The 12,138-nt window shown below is 41.7% G+C and overlaps 1 protein-coding gene across 1 annotated transcript in view; it reads left to right on the plus strand.

Annotated features, from left to right (window-relative positions):
- Window positions 1–1,346: 1,346 nt before the first annotated feature.
- Window positions 1,347–12,138, plus strand: part of PGGHG (protein-glucosylgalactosylhydroxylysine glucosidase) — a 12,220-nt gene continuing 1,428 nt past the window's right edge. Inside the window, exons 1-11 of the mRNA XM_015820066.1 lie at window positions 1,347–1,599; window positions 2,894–3,104; window positions 3,627–4,062; window positions 5,216–5,335; window positions 7,335–7,466; window positions 7,579–7,690; window positions 8,023–8,095; window positions 9,724–9,860; window positions 10,714–10,847; window positions 10,993–11,088; window positions 11,183–11,280. Of these exons, the coding sequence (XP_015675552.1) occupies window positions 1,347–1,599; window positions 2,894–3,104; window positions 3,627–4,062; window positions 5,216–5,335; window positions 7,335–7,466; window positions 7,579–7,690; window positions 8,023–8,095; window positions 9,724–9,860; window positions 10,714–10,847; window positions 10,993–11,088; window positions 11,183–11,280 (1,802 nt within the window). The remainder of the gene's footprint in view (window positions 1,600–2,893; window positions 3,105–3,626; window positions 4,063–5,215; window positions 5,336–7,334; window positions 7,467–7,578; window positions 7,691–8,022; window positions 8,096–9,723; window positions 9,861–10,713; window positions 10,848–10,992; window positions 11,089–11,182; window positions 11,281–12,138) is intronic.

Genomic DNA, 12,138 nt, shown 5'->3' on the forward strand with positions numbered 1-12,138 from the left:
TCCAAGCGGGGAGTATTCTGGAACCTGGCAGTTATTGGGTTAAAGGTTGGGTTTGTTAATAGGTCAATGGGAGGAGTTTCAAAAGGGCATTGGGTGACTTCCTGGACACAAGCCAGTTTGGAATGTCTTTTGTCTGAAAAGAAGCATGGCCCATCAGATGTCACCTGATGAGCCTGTACCGGTATAAAGACAGTATGAATAGAGCACCATTTTTTCTTACCAAGAGAAATGAACAAGAGACGTATTGTCAGAGACAACCGGCATGAATGCAAGTAATCTATCTGATTGAAATATATATTTTTTGTTATGAAATCATTTCTTTGTGTTATCTGTCTGACTTGATTTAAAGAAGACGTTTTTAACTCAGAGTCAGAATAGAAGGCACCCACTTGCTGCTTCGCTTAATGTCTTCAGCACCTTTCCGGATTCATTCTCAACCTCCTTCAGAATTGTAATTCTAGGAAAGAATTCTTTTCTGTAATCTGGATGATTTGGGTGGCAATCTTTATTCTTATCTCTGCATTTTCCAGCTAAACAGAGAGAAAACCCCAATATGGATTGTGCGCGCTCGGCTCGCAGTTTTTTCCAGTTGTGTCAAGTTTGTGGACTTTGTGCTGCGCGATCAGATACCGCCCCTCGCGGAATAAACTGGGGGCGGGGGCGGGGGAAGGCGGCGAGGCTCCGCCTGTCCCTTGATCCGGAAGGCGGGGCGAGCTTTTACAGAAACTTCGTTTCTCCGCTTGGGGTTTTCACCGAGCAGCAAATTCGCCGTGCGGAAGAGGCGGGTGTCCGAACTGGCGGCGTGGCCGGAGTTGGAGAGAAGAAGAAGGGGGGCTTGGAGCTGCCGCGCTTCCTCATCCTCCGTAGCTTTGGAGTTCCCGTAATCCGGCGCCTCTTTTCAGAGCTTCCTCTGTTCCTTGGGAATGTTTCTGTGCGGATGGGCGGGCTCCTTTCTCCCCTGGAAACCAGCCTGAAGTTTGGGACTACATCAGGACTTGCAGGGGGATTGCCCCTTCCCTAAATTCTGTAAGACTGCCTGCCTGCCTGCCTCTCCAGACAGAATGGATCCATTTGAGTCCTTCTTTCTATGTAGATTTTAAACTGATCCTCAGTGCCGGGGGAGGGGGGGAGGATGGGAATGGAAATCCACCCCTTGGCACAATGCCATACAAACAGAGCAGCGTTTCTCACTCTTGGGAACTTTAAGATAGGTGGATTCCAGGTAGCTGGGGAATTCTTGGAGTTGAAATCCACCTGTAAGTTCATCCATACACTAATATATTTATTGTGTGCCTTATTTTTTTTCCATCTAGAATTCCAGCTATTACTCCCTCCCTCTTCTTAATATGGCAGTGGTGGGTGAAGACCCCGCCAGATTTACGACAGATGCTCTGCCTTCTGACGCCAGACTCCTCCCAACATTGACAAATGCCTATCTGGGCACCCGAGTCTACAGGGACATCCTTCATGTCAATGGGGTGTACAATGGAGCAGTTGGGCAGACCCATCGGGCTGATCTCCCCAGTCCCGTCAATGTTAAAATGGATGTGGATGGGGCTGATGACCTGAGGGAGACCTTCTGTCTGGACACCAGGACAGGTAAGTGACAATGCCGCTTTCCTCATCTACATTGTTTTGGTGGCCAATACATTCCTGCCACCCTGTCAGGGCAGCCTTCTTCAATTCACATGCTGAACATAGAAATTAGCTTTTGTTTTGAAAGACAATATGACTCCACGATTTATAAAGGAGAAAAAGGGGGTGGATTTAGAAAATCCAAAGTGGGCTATGTTCTCTGAAGTTTGAATCCCTTCCTAGCTCATAAAGGAATCTGAAAATTTCTCAGATGAACCTATTTTGAAAGGCATCTTTTAAAATCAGCCTCCCCAACCAGATCTCCAGATGCAGCAAAGTAGTCCCCATTTGCAACAGGATGATGCAAGTTGTTGTCCAGCATGTCTTATCTAACTGGGAAGCCTCCTAAAACCTTCAACCTGGAAGAAGACAAGAATTTTTAAGATAGGAATGTATTTTAATTACAGCAGAGTGCTCAAAATCTGGAGAACATTTTCACCTTTCTGTGAAAATGGATATGGTAGCGATGTGAAAAACTCACTGTATTTTGAGGAATTTGGTGAGATACTTTGATTTCTCTTGACATATTTAAGAAAAGTTCTCTGTTAACCTGCTTATTTTTCATTCTTGGTTGCTGAACAAAGGTGAAGGGGGGAAATGTTCACCTAGCTGCAAAACTTTTCTTATCTGTAAAAGTCTTAGCCTCTTTAGCTCCCATCCTGAGAGTCATGGGCCACCCTCTCCAGGTCAGGTCTTGCAGTCTGGATACCATAGCAACAGGGTCATAAAGTCATGATGCCAGGTTAATAAAAACTCTAGTACTGGCCTTTACACTGGGGGCTTCTGCACAGAACCTAGCCCTGGTTACTGTGAAAATCCCCCCCCATGGGGTATTACTGCTGTCCTTATGAAGGAGCTCCTAACAGTTTGTAAGAAATTGGGTATCAGCTTGCTTGATACATATGCTTTTTATGTTAAGCTTTTAAATCTGTTATGTTAAGTTAATAATAAACCCCTAAATTTCTTTATTCACTACTATGTTTATTGTCTCGGAATCCAAATGACCAATTGTGTGACACTTGGCAAGACAATGGATCATCTTTCAATCCTTAAACTGGACTTCATTTAATTGTTAAGCAGACAATCACAAGCAAAGATCTTTTTCACATTTCAGTTCATCAAATAACAGAAGGATTATATTGTCGGCCATGTTTAAATTTCTTGTGCCAGACCCATTCCCTTGTGTGAAATTGCAAAGTAGATTTGATGTCAGAATTTAGAGTGTGCATTCAAACTGACCCTTTCCTTCCCTCTGTAGGGACGTATATCCATACAGCCCAGTGCTCAGAATATACAGCTACTCATACGATTTATGCCCACCAGTCTCTTGTCCATCTCCTGGCCTTCAACATAACGATTGCAAGGTCAACTCTCGAAACTAAGCCCATCACAGTGAATCTCCACACCCAGTTCACACCCGAGAGTCCAGACCTGGACTTGCAGAAAGGGCCAGATTTCCTGGGAGCTCAGTGAGTATTATTGTGGGAATGTTTTTTGTGGCTCTTGGCCAGGCATTGAAAGACTGCGATAACAAAATCTAGTTATATTTCTTGTGGTTTTGAGTAGGGAATAAATGCAGTCCCCCTCCAGAGAATACAGGGAGACCTTGAGGAAACACCTATCATGTTAGAGGGTGCTTTGGATTATAAAAAAGGGTGGATTTTTGTTTAATATTTCATTCCGTAACCTGCTGTCCTCCAGATATGCTGGCTCTACAACTTCTTGAACTCCCAACTAGCTTGGTCTACAAGGCAGAGTGATTAAGGGAGAAGAGAACCATTGGCCCCTACACTTAAAAGGTATAGGCAGAATTACAAAGAATAAGGAGAAAGGAAAGATGGAAAAAGTGTTAGATTAGCGTTCAAAAAGTATGCAGAACAAATTCTTGGTGCTCAACGGATATAAAATTCCAGGGATGTTTCTGTTGTTTAGTAGATCGTCTAATCTCCAGAGAGAAACATAAAGATTCCCTTTTTTTTCTTTCTCTTTAGCTATTTATATGGAAAGACATTGGTCCCAGAAGTAGAGGGTGGCCCCCAGCCTACTGTACACATGATCTGGACCCCGGTGCCCCAATCAGTGACCCTCCCTGGAGATCACAAGGAGCAGAGGTGGGAGTTCCTCACTGCCATAGCAGAGACTGAAGAGGATGTGCAAAGGACCTTTTGTGAAGGGATGTCCCTGATCGGATCTGGTTCCTTATATCTGTCTCACATCCAGGCCTGGGCAGCACTCTGGGAAGGCTGCTGTGTAGATGTGGATGGGCCTCTTTCCTTGAGCCAGGCCATCTATGGCTGCCTGTATTACCTGCTGAGTGCCATTCCTCCTCTGGGCTCTGCTGGCTTCCCTTTCTCTGGAATCAGCCCAGGAGGCCTTTCCAATGGCACCTCTGGTGAAGACTACTGGGGCCATGTCTTCTGGGACCAGGTGAGCAAAGGGCACTGCCTCAGTTTTCTACTACTGTAAGAAGTGGAGATGAATGCATGCCAGATCATCATCTGTCCTGCAGCTAGTGTTAGCTTTCTGTGATGCTCACGCAAAGACTAAAAGGTGTTGTGAATTTTGCATAGTTCCGCCTCTCTCAGTTACAGATTGATGTAAGTGCCATGCAACTAACTAACTGTTAGTTCAGATATGTGACTCAACCTGGAAAGTGAAGATAGAAAGTTAGACTTAGTTCGTCTCACCTGGCATACGTAGGGTACGATGTATGTGTGTGTTTAATCTAGGGATCTTTTTAAATGAAGGTGACATGGATTGAATCTGGCCATTATCTATGTTCTGTCCTGAGGCACAGTCTCTGCTTCTCAAATAAAATATCTTTTCAAAATAGTCATCAAGTTGGAAGGTTTTCTTAGCAAATGACCTGAGTCTGGATCTGTCTCTCTTTCTCCTCTGCCATCTCCCTCTCTGTCCTTTCCTTTATAACTTAAGCTTTGTTAACCTTTCAGTTGTTTCATCTGACATATAAAATGCCATATTTTATTATTGCTCTTCCTGATCTAAACACGCCCCTAAACTGTGATGTGTATTGGAACTAGCTAGGCCAGGGGTAGGCAACCTTGGCTCTTTTATGACTCGTGGACTTCAACTCCCAGAATTCCTGAGCCAGCCATGCTGAGGGAAAAGGGAGAGGTTTCCAAGCTGAGCCACGCTGGCTGAGGAATTCTGGGAGTTGAAGTCCACGAGTCATAAAAGAGCCAAGGTTGCCTACCCCTGAGCTAAGCATATTCAGTATGAGATTCTGGGTCCATCATTTTTTTCTTTCGCAGTAGTAAGAGTCTCCTGAGGAGCTTTGATATCAACTTTCCACCAGCCTCCTGCCCCAGAGAAGAATATTCATCATGTGGTTCTCTAGTTTGGTCTTTACACTGAAGCCACATCATTCCTGGGGCCCAGATTTTGTTTTGACAGTGGGGTTGAAGAAGCTTGTCTCCCAGAAGACTCCCGCTCTCCTCATCCGAAGCGGGGACTCTTATGGGAAAGAAATAACTCCTGGCTTTACTCTAATGTGCAGATCTTTTTGCATTTGATGGCAATATTTATATATATGTTATCCTTTTTTTGTTTTTAAACCCAGGATACCTGGATATACCCAAACATCTTGCTTTTCTATCCAGAAGCTGCTTGTGCTATCCTAAAATACAGGATCCGAACACTAGAGGGAGCTCTACACAACGCACAGGAACAAGGCTACAAGGTAGAAGCCTTCTTGCATTTCTTACCACCAAAGGAAAGAAAAACCTTCACAGCAGGGACCCACAAAAACAAAAGCAAAATTCTGGAGCAGCAGCAGAAGGTCCTTTGAAACAAGGGTGGCTCTAAACCAGTGTTTCTCAATCTTGGCCACTTGAAGAGGTATGGACTTCAACTCCCACAGCTGGCTGGGGAATTCTGGGAGTTGAAGTCCATACCTCTTCAAGTTGCCAAGGTTGAGAAACACTGCTCTAAACAGTTACGAAAGCCTGGATGATATTCAGAAGCAGCTCTTGCAATCTGAAGTGGGGAAGACTGGAAGCCGAAGAGCAGGAAGTGGGGTCTAAACTGAGGAGATTTTAACTCAGAAGTTAGAGGACTTCTTTTCCAGAGTCAGACCTTGCTCTGAAGACAAGTCAGGGATTTTTTTCTCTGTTCTTCAGAAAGCATAAATGGTGGTTGGAATAGGCAAGATGCTCCAAATTTCAACAGGTTAACTTGAAAAGAATTTATGAAAGAAACTGGACAGCCATTTGTCCGAAATGGTATAGGGTTTCCTGCGTGAGCAGGAGGTTGGACTAGATGACCTCCAAGGTCCCTTTCAACATTATTATTATTATTATTATTATTATTATTATTATTATTATTATTATTATTATTATTATTATTATTATTATTATTATTATTATTATTATTATTATTATTATTTCTGAAACAGCACAATGTCTAGAATTTATTAAATAAAATAACTTGGACCAACCACCAGTAACTCCACATTAATATATAAATCATTTGAAATTAAGCTAAATAAATCATTGGAGTCATAGTATAGTGGTTAGAATGCAGCATTGCAGGCTAATTCTGCCCACTGCCAGCAGTTCAGTTCTCACCAGCTCAAGGTTGACTCAGCCTTCCATCCTTCCAAGATCGGTAAAATGAGGACCCAGACTGTTGGGGGGCAATATGCTGATTCTGTAAACAGTTTAGAGAGTGCAGTAATATTGGGTGGTATATGGAGTGGTATATAAGTGTAAGTGCTATTGCTGTTGGAGTAAGTTTTTAGACCTCAGTGTTACAACAATAAGCTTAAACAACAATGAACAATTACATAGTAACAATTTCTAATTCTGAAGAGCACACTTCATTCAGAAGTTGGCTGCTAAAACACCAGTGGCGCCTGTGTTAACATGGGTTCAGAGGGCACAAGCATGTAAGCATTTTTCAAATGTGCTACTTATTGCTAAGCTTTAAAATCAATAAATTTCATTCTCAGTAATGTCATGGTAAGCTATAGGGTGGGGGTGAGGGTTAAGTCTTTGAAACAGTCTTAACTCCTGGTGACTGTCTGCACTAATCCCTGCAGTTTTCTTGGCAAGATTTTGGAAGTGGCTTGCTATTGCCTTCTTCCTGGATGAATGACTGCCCTAAGATCACCCAACTAGATTTCTGCCTAAGGGGGAGACTAGAACTCAGAATTTCCTGATTTCTAACTTGACACCTTAACCATTCCACCAAACTGGCTATAGGCAAATCATTATAAAGCCTGACAACATCTAACTTGCAGCATTGGCATCATGACAGAAAGCTTGCCTATTGGATCCAGACAGTGGCCCTCGGATGCCATCTTCCTGGGTGATCTTCTTTCCTATGAACATGTGGCTGAATACTGAAGGCGGTGAATTCAACACACACACACACACACACACTCCCTCGCATGAGTCTTACCCCATTTGACTCAGTCAGAGCTATTCTTTGCCAACCAACCAAGGCACAGAATGACATTGAAAAGTTGCCTTCCCTCACGGAGGACAGAAACTGGATTGAGCAAAGGAGGCCACTGGCCAGTCTCTAGCAGGCTCTTCTGTCATGCAGCAAAAAGCTGCCCATTCCTGACGAAGCCTGCTCTGGATTTGGAAGCCCTCAAAGAAAGGAAACGTTTTACTCCTTAATATGCCTTGACCTTGTCCGGATATTTTATTTTATTTTGGCTTTGGTTTTGGCAGGGTGCAAAGTTTCCCTGGGAGAGCGCAGCAACAGGCCGAGAGGTTTGCCCTGAGAAAATCTATGGAGACAAGGAGATCCACATCAATGGAGATGTGATGCTGGCATTCGAGCAATATTTCTGCATCACTCAGGTAGCTGGGGGTAGCCAGTTTTGCCTCCTGTCCTGCTTCTGTTTATGCCAGCAAACCTGGTTAGTCTGTCTGAGTCAGACGGCCAATGGAATCTCTCCTGATGTGCTTCTAGGATTTGAAGCTCTTTCAGCAGGAAGGCGGCTGGGATGTAGTCCAGGCTATCGCTCAGTACTGGTGCAGCCGAGTTGTGTGGAACTCTGAGGAAGAAAATTATCACATTGTTGGTAAGTATGTACGGGAATTCCTGAGCAGGGATAAGAGTCAATTCAGTGCATCTTCTCTAGCAGCTAAAGCTGATGAGGCAGAACCTGTAACGATAGGTGAGAATGACCTTGGGAGACAAGAGAAAGAGCAGTAAAGTTTTCTTTTAATGCCCAAATGCATTGCAACCAATGTGCACCCTTGGACCTTTATCCATCAATACTTATTATAAGAGTAATTCTGGGAGAGAAAAAAAGATTGGACAGGTTATAGATGTCCATTCCTAACCATGAGGACATCACAGTGATGCCTGTGGAAGGGCTGCTGTGTTCTAAAAACGTCTGCCTCCTTTTAGGTGTTATGCCTCCAGATGAATATCATTGCACTGTAGATAATTCTGTCTATACAAATGCAGTTGCCCAGAGGAGGTAAGAGATTTCCAGAATCGCTGATCCTACTTCTCCGTCTTTCTCTTCCAGAAATTCTTCTGTGTCCTTCTCTTCTTCCAGAATTGCTGTTCTTTCTTATATGTCCTTTGACTTTTTTCTACTTTAGACTTTTTTTTTTGGTTAACATTGAATTCCGATTCTTAATACATCTGTTATACAAATTTAAATAATTGAAAAGCTCATCGGCATGCTCTATCCTTCAGGAATATAAAGGATAATGATGATAGGCTGAGCCTCATGTCATATTTTAGTCTGGCTGGCTGGGGAGTTTCATCTCTTCAGCCCAACTCTTGGGAAGATGCTTTGAATTTTCTGGTCCGAAGTGCAGTATATTTGTCAACTCCCCCATCCTTCCCACTTCCAGTTGGCACAGAATTTACTTTCTGGTTTCCAGGAGGCGTTGACCTTCAAATGCAGCAATGATTTAAGAATAATCTTTCCCCCTCTCTCCTTCCTCACCCCCTTTGAAAAAGATACTGCCCATGTAAAGAAAGAAAAGGAGGCCAATCAGATAAAAATAGAGTAAGATTTTTTTTATAAGGATACTCTGTCTTACGAAATATATATTGCTTCTTTGCAAATTGTAAACTACTTTTGGTGAGCCTCCCCCTAACTGGTTTGAATAATACAAAATCAAGCACAAATTTCTAAGCACTTTTAAGGATTATTTGGGAAACTTTTTCAAATTCAGTTCATGTGTGTGACTGTTTCTCTAGCTTTAGATCAGTGTTTCTCAACCTTGACAATTTTAAGGCATGTGGACTTCAACTCCCAGAATTCCACAGCCAGCAACGCTGGCTGTGGAATTCTGGGAGTTGAAGTCCACATGCCTTAAAATTGTCAAGGTTGAGAAACACTGCTTTAGATGTTGTCATCACATCCCTACTCATTACTGCTAGGGAAGACATCCCTTGTGTGGGCAGTTATGGAATCATAGAATTCCAAATTTGGAAGAGTCCGGTCTAATCTTCCACATTTTACAAAAAAAAAAATCCATTAAATAATCCATGAGTTTTGGCTATCCAAGATCTCAGTTTCCATGTCCATTTAAAGACACTCTAAAGAAAAAGGAATGGAAATACACAGATGATAAAGTTGAAAATGTTGCTGCTGATTTTCTTAGTTTCATTCTTTGAAATTTATGAAAAAGCAACAGCATTGTTCAGAAATATTCGGTTCCCAAGTAACACTGGTAAAAAGCAGAAAGGTTGAAATACAATTGCAAACCTTGTGTAGATAGTTTCTGAGACTGTTAATGTAACATTTAAAAAAAAAAAATTCTGCCTACCCTGGTACTAGTCCACAAAGCTTCTTAAGTAGCATATTCTTGATTTGTCTTCTGCAACAAAATGTATACCGTTGTACCTTCGGGATGCCATTTAATTTCACAGGAGTAAACATTAAGCAGATATGACATCACAGTGATTAAAACATGTTGGGATAAATAATTTAATACCTCTTTAATATCAAATTAGGAGCAATCTCAAAGAAAAAACAAGTGCCCCAAATCTGATGTTGTTTTTTAAAATGCTAAATGTCAAAACATTTTTCCAATTTGTAATTCTCCGTTAACTCAGCTAGATATTTTTCTCTCCATACCGTTTTAGCTTGAAATTTGCAATTGACTTGGGCTCCCAGTTGCATTTTGTTATCCCTGAAGAGTGGAAGGAGATTATGAAGAAACTTAAAGTGCCTTTGGATAAGAGTAGATGGTACCATCCAGAATATGATGGATATTGTCCAGGTGAGGGACTCAGAAGAAGAAACCAAGGTGTTCGTCCTATCTTTAACACCTGCAGGTCAAATTGTTCACTTAATTGTGAAAATATAACCTTCACTCAACCTACATGCTAATGTGGAGGGCATCAAGTTAACATTTTACACAAAATTCAGTAGTCAATAGTCATTCTTGCTCAGGAGTGTGCTTTCTCTACTGCAGGAATGGGGATGAGGAGAAGAATAGTGTAAAGCCAAGAGATTTTTCTTTTCCTCTCACCAACAAAAAAAGGCAAAATTGTTGTCTTCTCACTTCCATTAACTCTGATTTTTTTGCCAGGAGGAATTAGGAAGCTTTGTTTTCCCGTTTTTTTCCAATTATCCCCTGGAATCCTCTGATTGCCTAAAACTGTTTGAAACCCTGAGGACAGCATTGGTTGTGTCAAAGGCAGCACAGGCTTTTGACACTACATATGGCTTTTGATTATGAGTTGCCTATCCCTTCAAGAGGGAATGTGTTGGAAAGACATAACTCTCACATATTGGCTAACTTATTATTTAACTTGGTCGGCCAGATACTAGAATATCTGCAAGTTGCTTCTTCAAATGGACATTTTAGCCGGCTCCTAGAGCTTTATTGCAATAGGGTTTTTAAAAAAACAACAGGAGAGCTTTTCTCACGTGTTAATGTATTGTGACAGCTGCTGCATCTTTGCTTCCTATACATCAAGATTCTTTAACATAAGTAGAGGCTTTCTTTCTGTATTCCCACCCCCTAATCAAAGGAAATGTAGTATGAAAATGAGATGTTTCATTTTTTTAGCAATCATCATCCCACATCTTGGCCATATCAGAGCTTTGCTTCATGCCTCTCCCCATAGGTGAGCCAGTGAAACAAGCTGATGTTGTCTTGCTTGGGTTTCCTGTCATGTACCCCATGGAACCAGAAGTCAGAAGGAATGATCTAGAAATCTATGAGCCTGTGACTGATCCCCAAGGGCCAGCCATGACTTGGGTAAAAAGCTGACCTTGAGGAAGGGAGCAAGTGATTTCTGTCTTAAAAGTGTGGGGTCGTGCCCATCTGCAGTGCATCTGTTTGAATAAGGGTGTGTTGATGGTAGAGGGCACCATCAGTGGTACCAGTGTCTTTCTCCCTTCAGAGCATGTTTGCAATTGGCTGGTTGGAGTTGAAGGAAATCAAAAGAGCACAGCAACAAATGGACAAATGTTTCAGCAACATCACCGAGCCATTCAAGGTCAAGCAGTTGGGCACATTTTATTCCTGTCTTTAAGTTCTACTCTTAACAACAATCATCTATATATGTGAATATTTAATCTTCATTTTCTTAGATCTGGGTGGAAAACTCTGATGGATCAGGAGCTGTAAATTTCTTGACTGGGATGGGTGGATTTCTCCAAGCCATCTTTTTTGGATATGCTGGGTTCAGGTATAAATTAGGTGAAGAAATTTGTCACAGTTTTCTTCCTAATCAAAATCGTGTGGTGTACCAGAACATGTTCTGTTGTAGAATGAATGGAGACATACCTTCCCTAACCTTAGAGTTTCCTGTAATTTATTTCTTAGCTATCTTATTGTGTATTTGATTTAAACTGTATCTCTGTATGCTCAGAAAAGTTGCATGCAAGTATGTGTAACTGGGAATAAGTCCTTATAAAAAGATAGCAAAGATACAGGTTAGAAAGGTTACATCTAAAAATAAATCTAGTGCAAATTTTGTAACAAAGTATTTTGTAAAGCAATACAGAAATTTGATAGAATGAATTCATTTAGCGCTTGCTGTGACTGATTACTGTCTATTCAACAGGCCCTTTTGTGTCTCACTACACACACACACACACACACACACACACACACACACACATATATATACATACATACATACATACATACATACATACATACATACATACATAATTGTATTAAAATTAGACTGTTGGTTTTTGGAAATGCCAAAGTGGATTTGATAACTATTTTTAGAAGTCAAAGTAAGGGGGGAAAAAACAAGCTTTCCCCACTGCAGACACTTCTAACTGCAGTCATTAAACTCCTTTTGTTTCTGCTAACCGGAAATACCATTAGCTGGGCAGTCAGTATCCCTCAAGCAGGAAGGTCTCCTTGGATTAAGACCATCTTGTCTTTTCCTGCCAAGTTTTCTCACCACATTTTGGTTTGGTGTAGCCATAGAATTATGCCCGTACTATGAACATCTCATTGCAAACTAGGTAACATCATGGGTGGTATGATCATGTTATCTAGTTTGATAATGAAACATCTGCAAGAAAAC

This window comes from Protobothrops mucrosquamatus, unplaced genomic scaffold (genome assembly GCF_001527695.2).
Source record: "Protobothrops mucrosquamatus isolate PMUCROS unplaced genomic scaffold, P.Mucros_1.0 scaffold1049, whole genome shotgun sequence".
NCBI classification, from domain to species: domain Eukaryota; kingdom Metazoa; phylum Chordata; class Lepidosauria; order Squamata; family Viperidae; genus Protobothrops; species Protobothrops mucrosquamatus.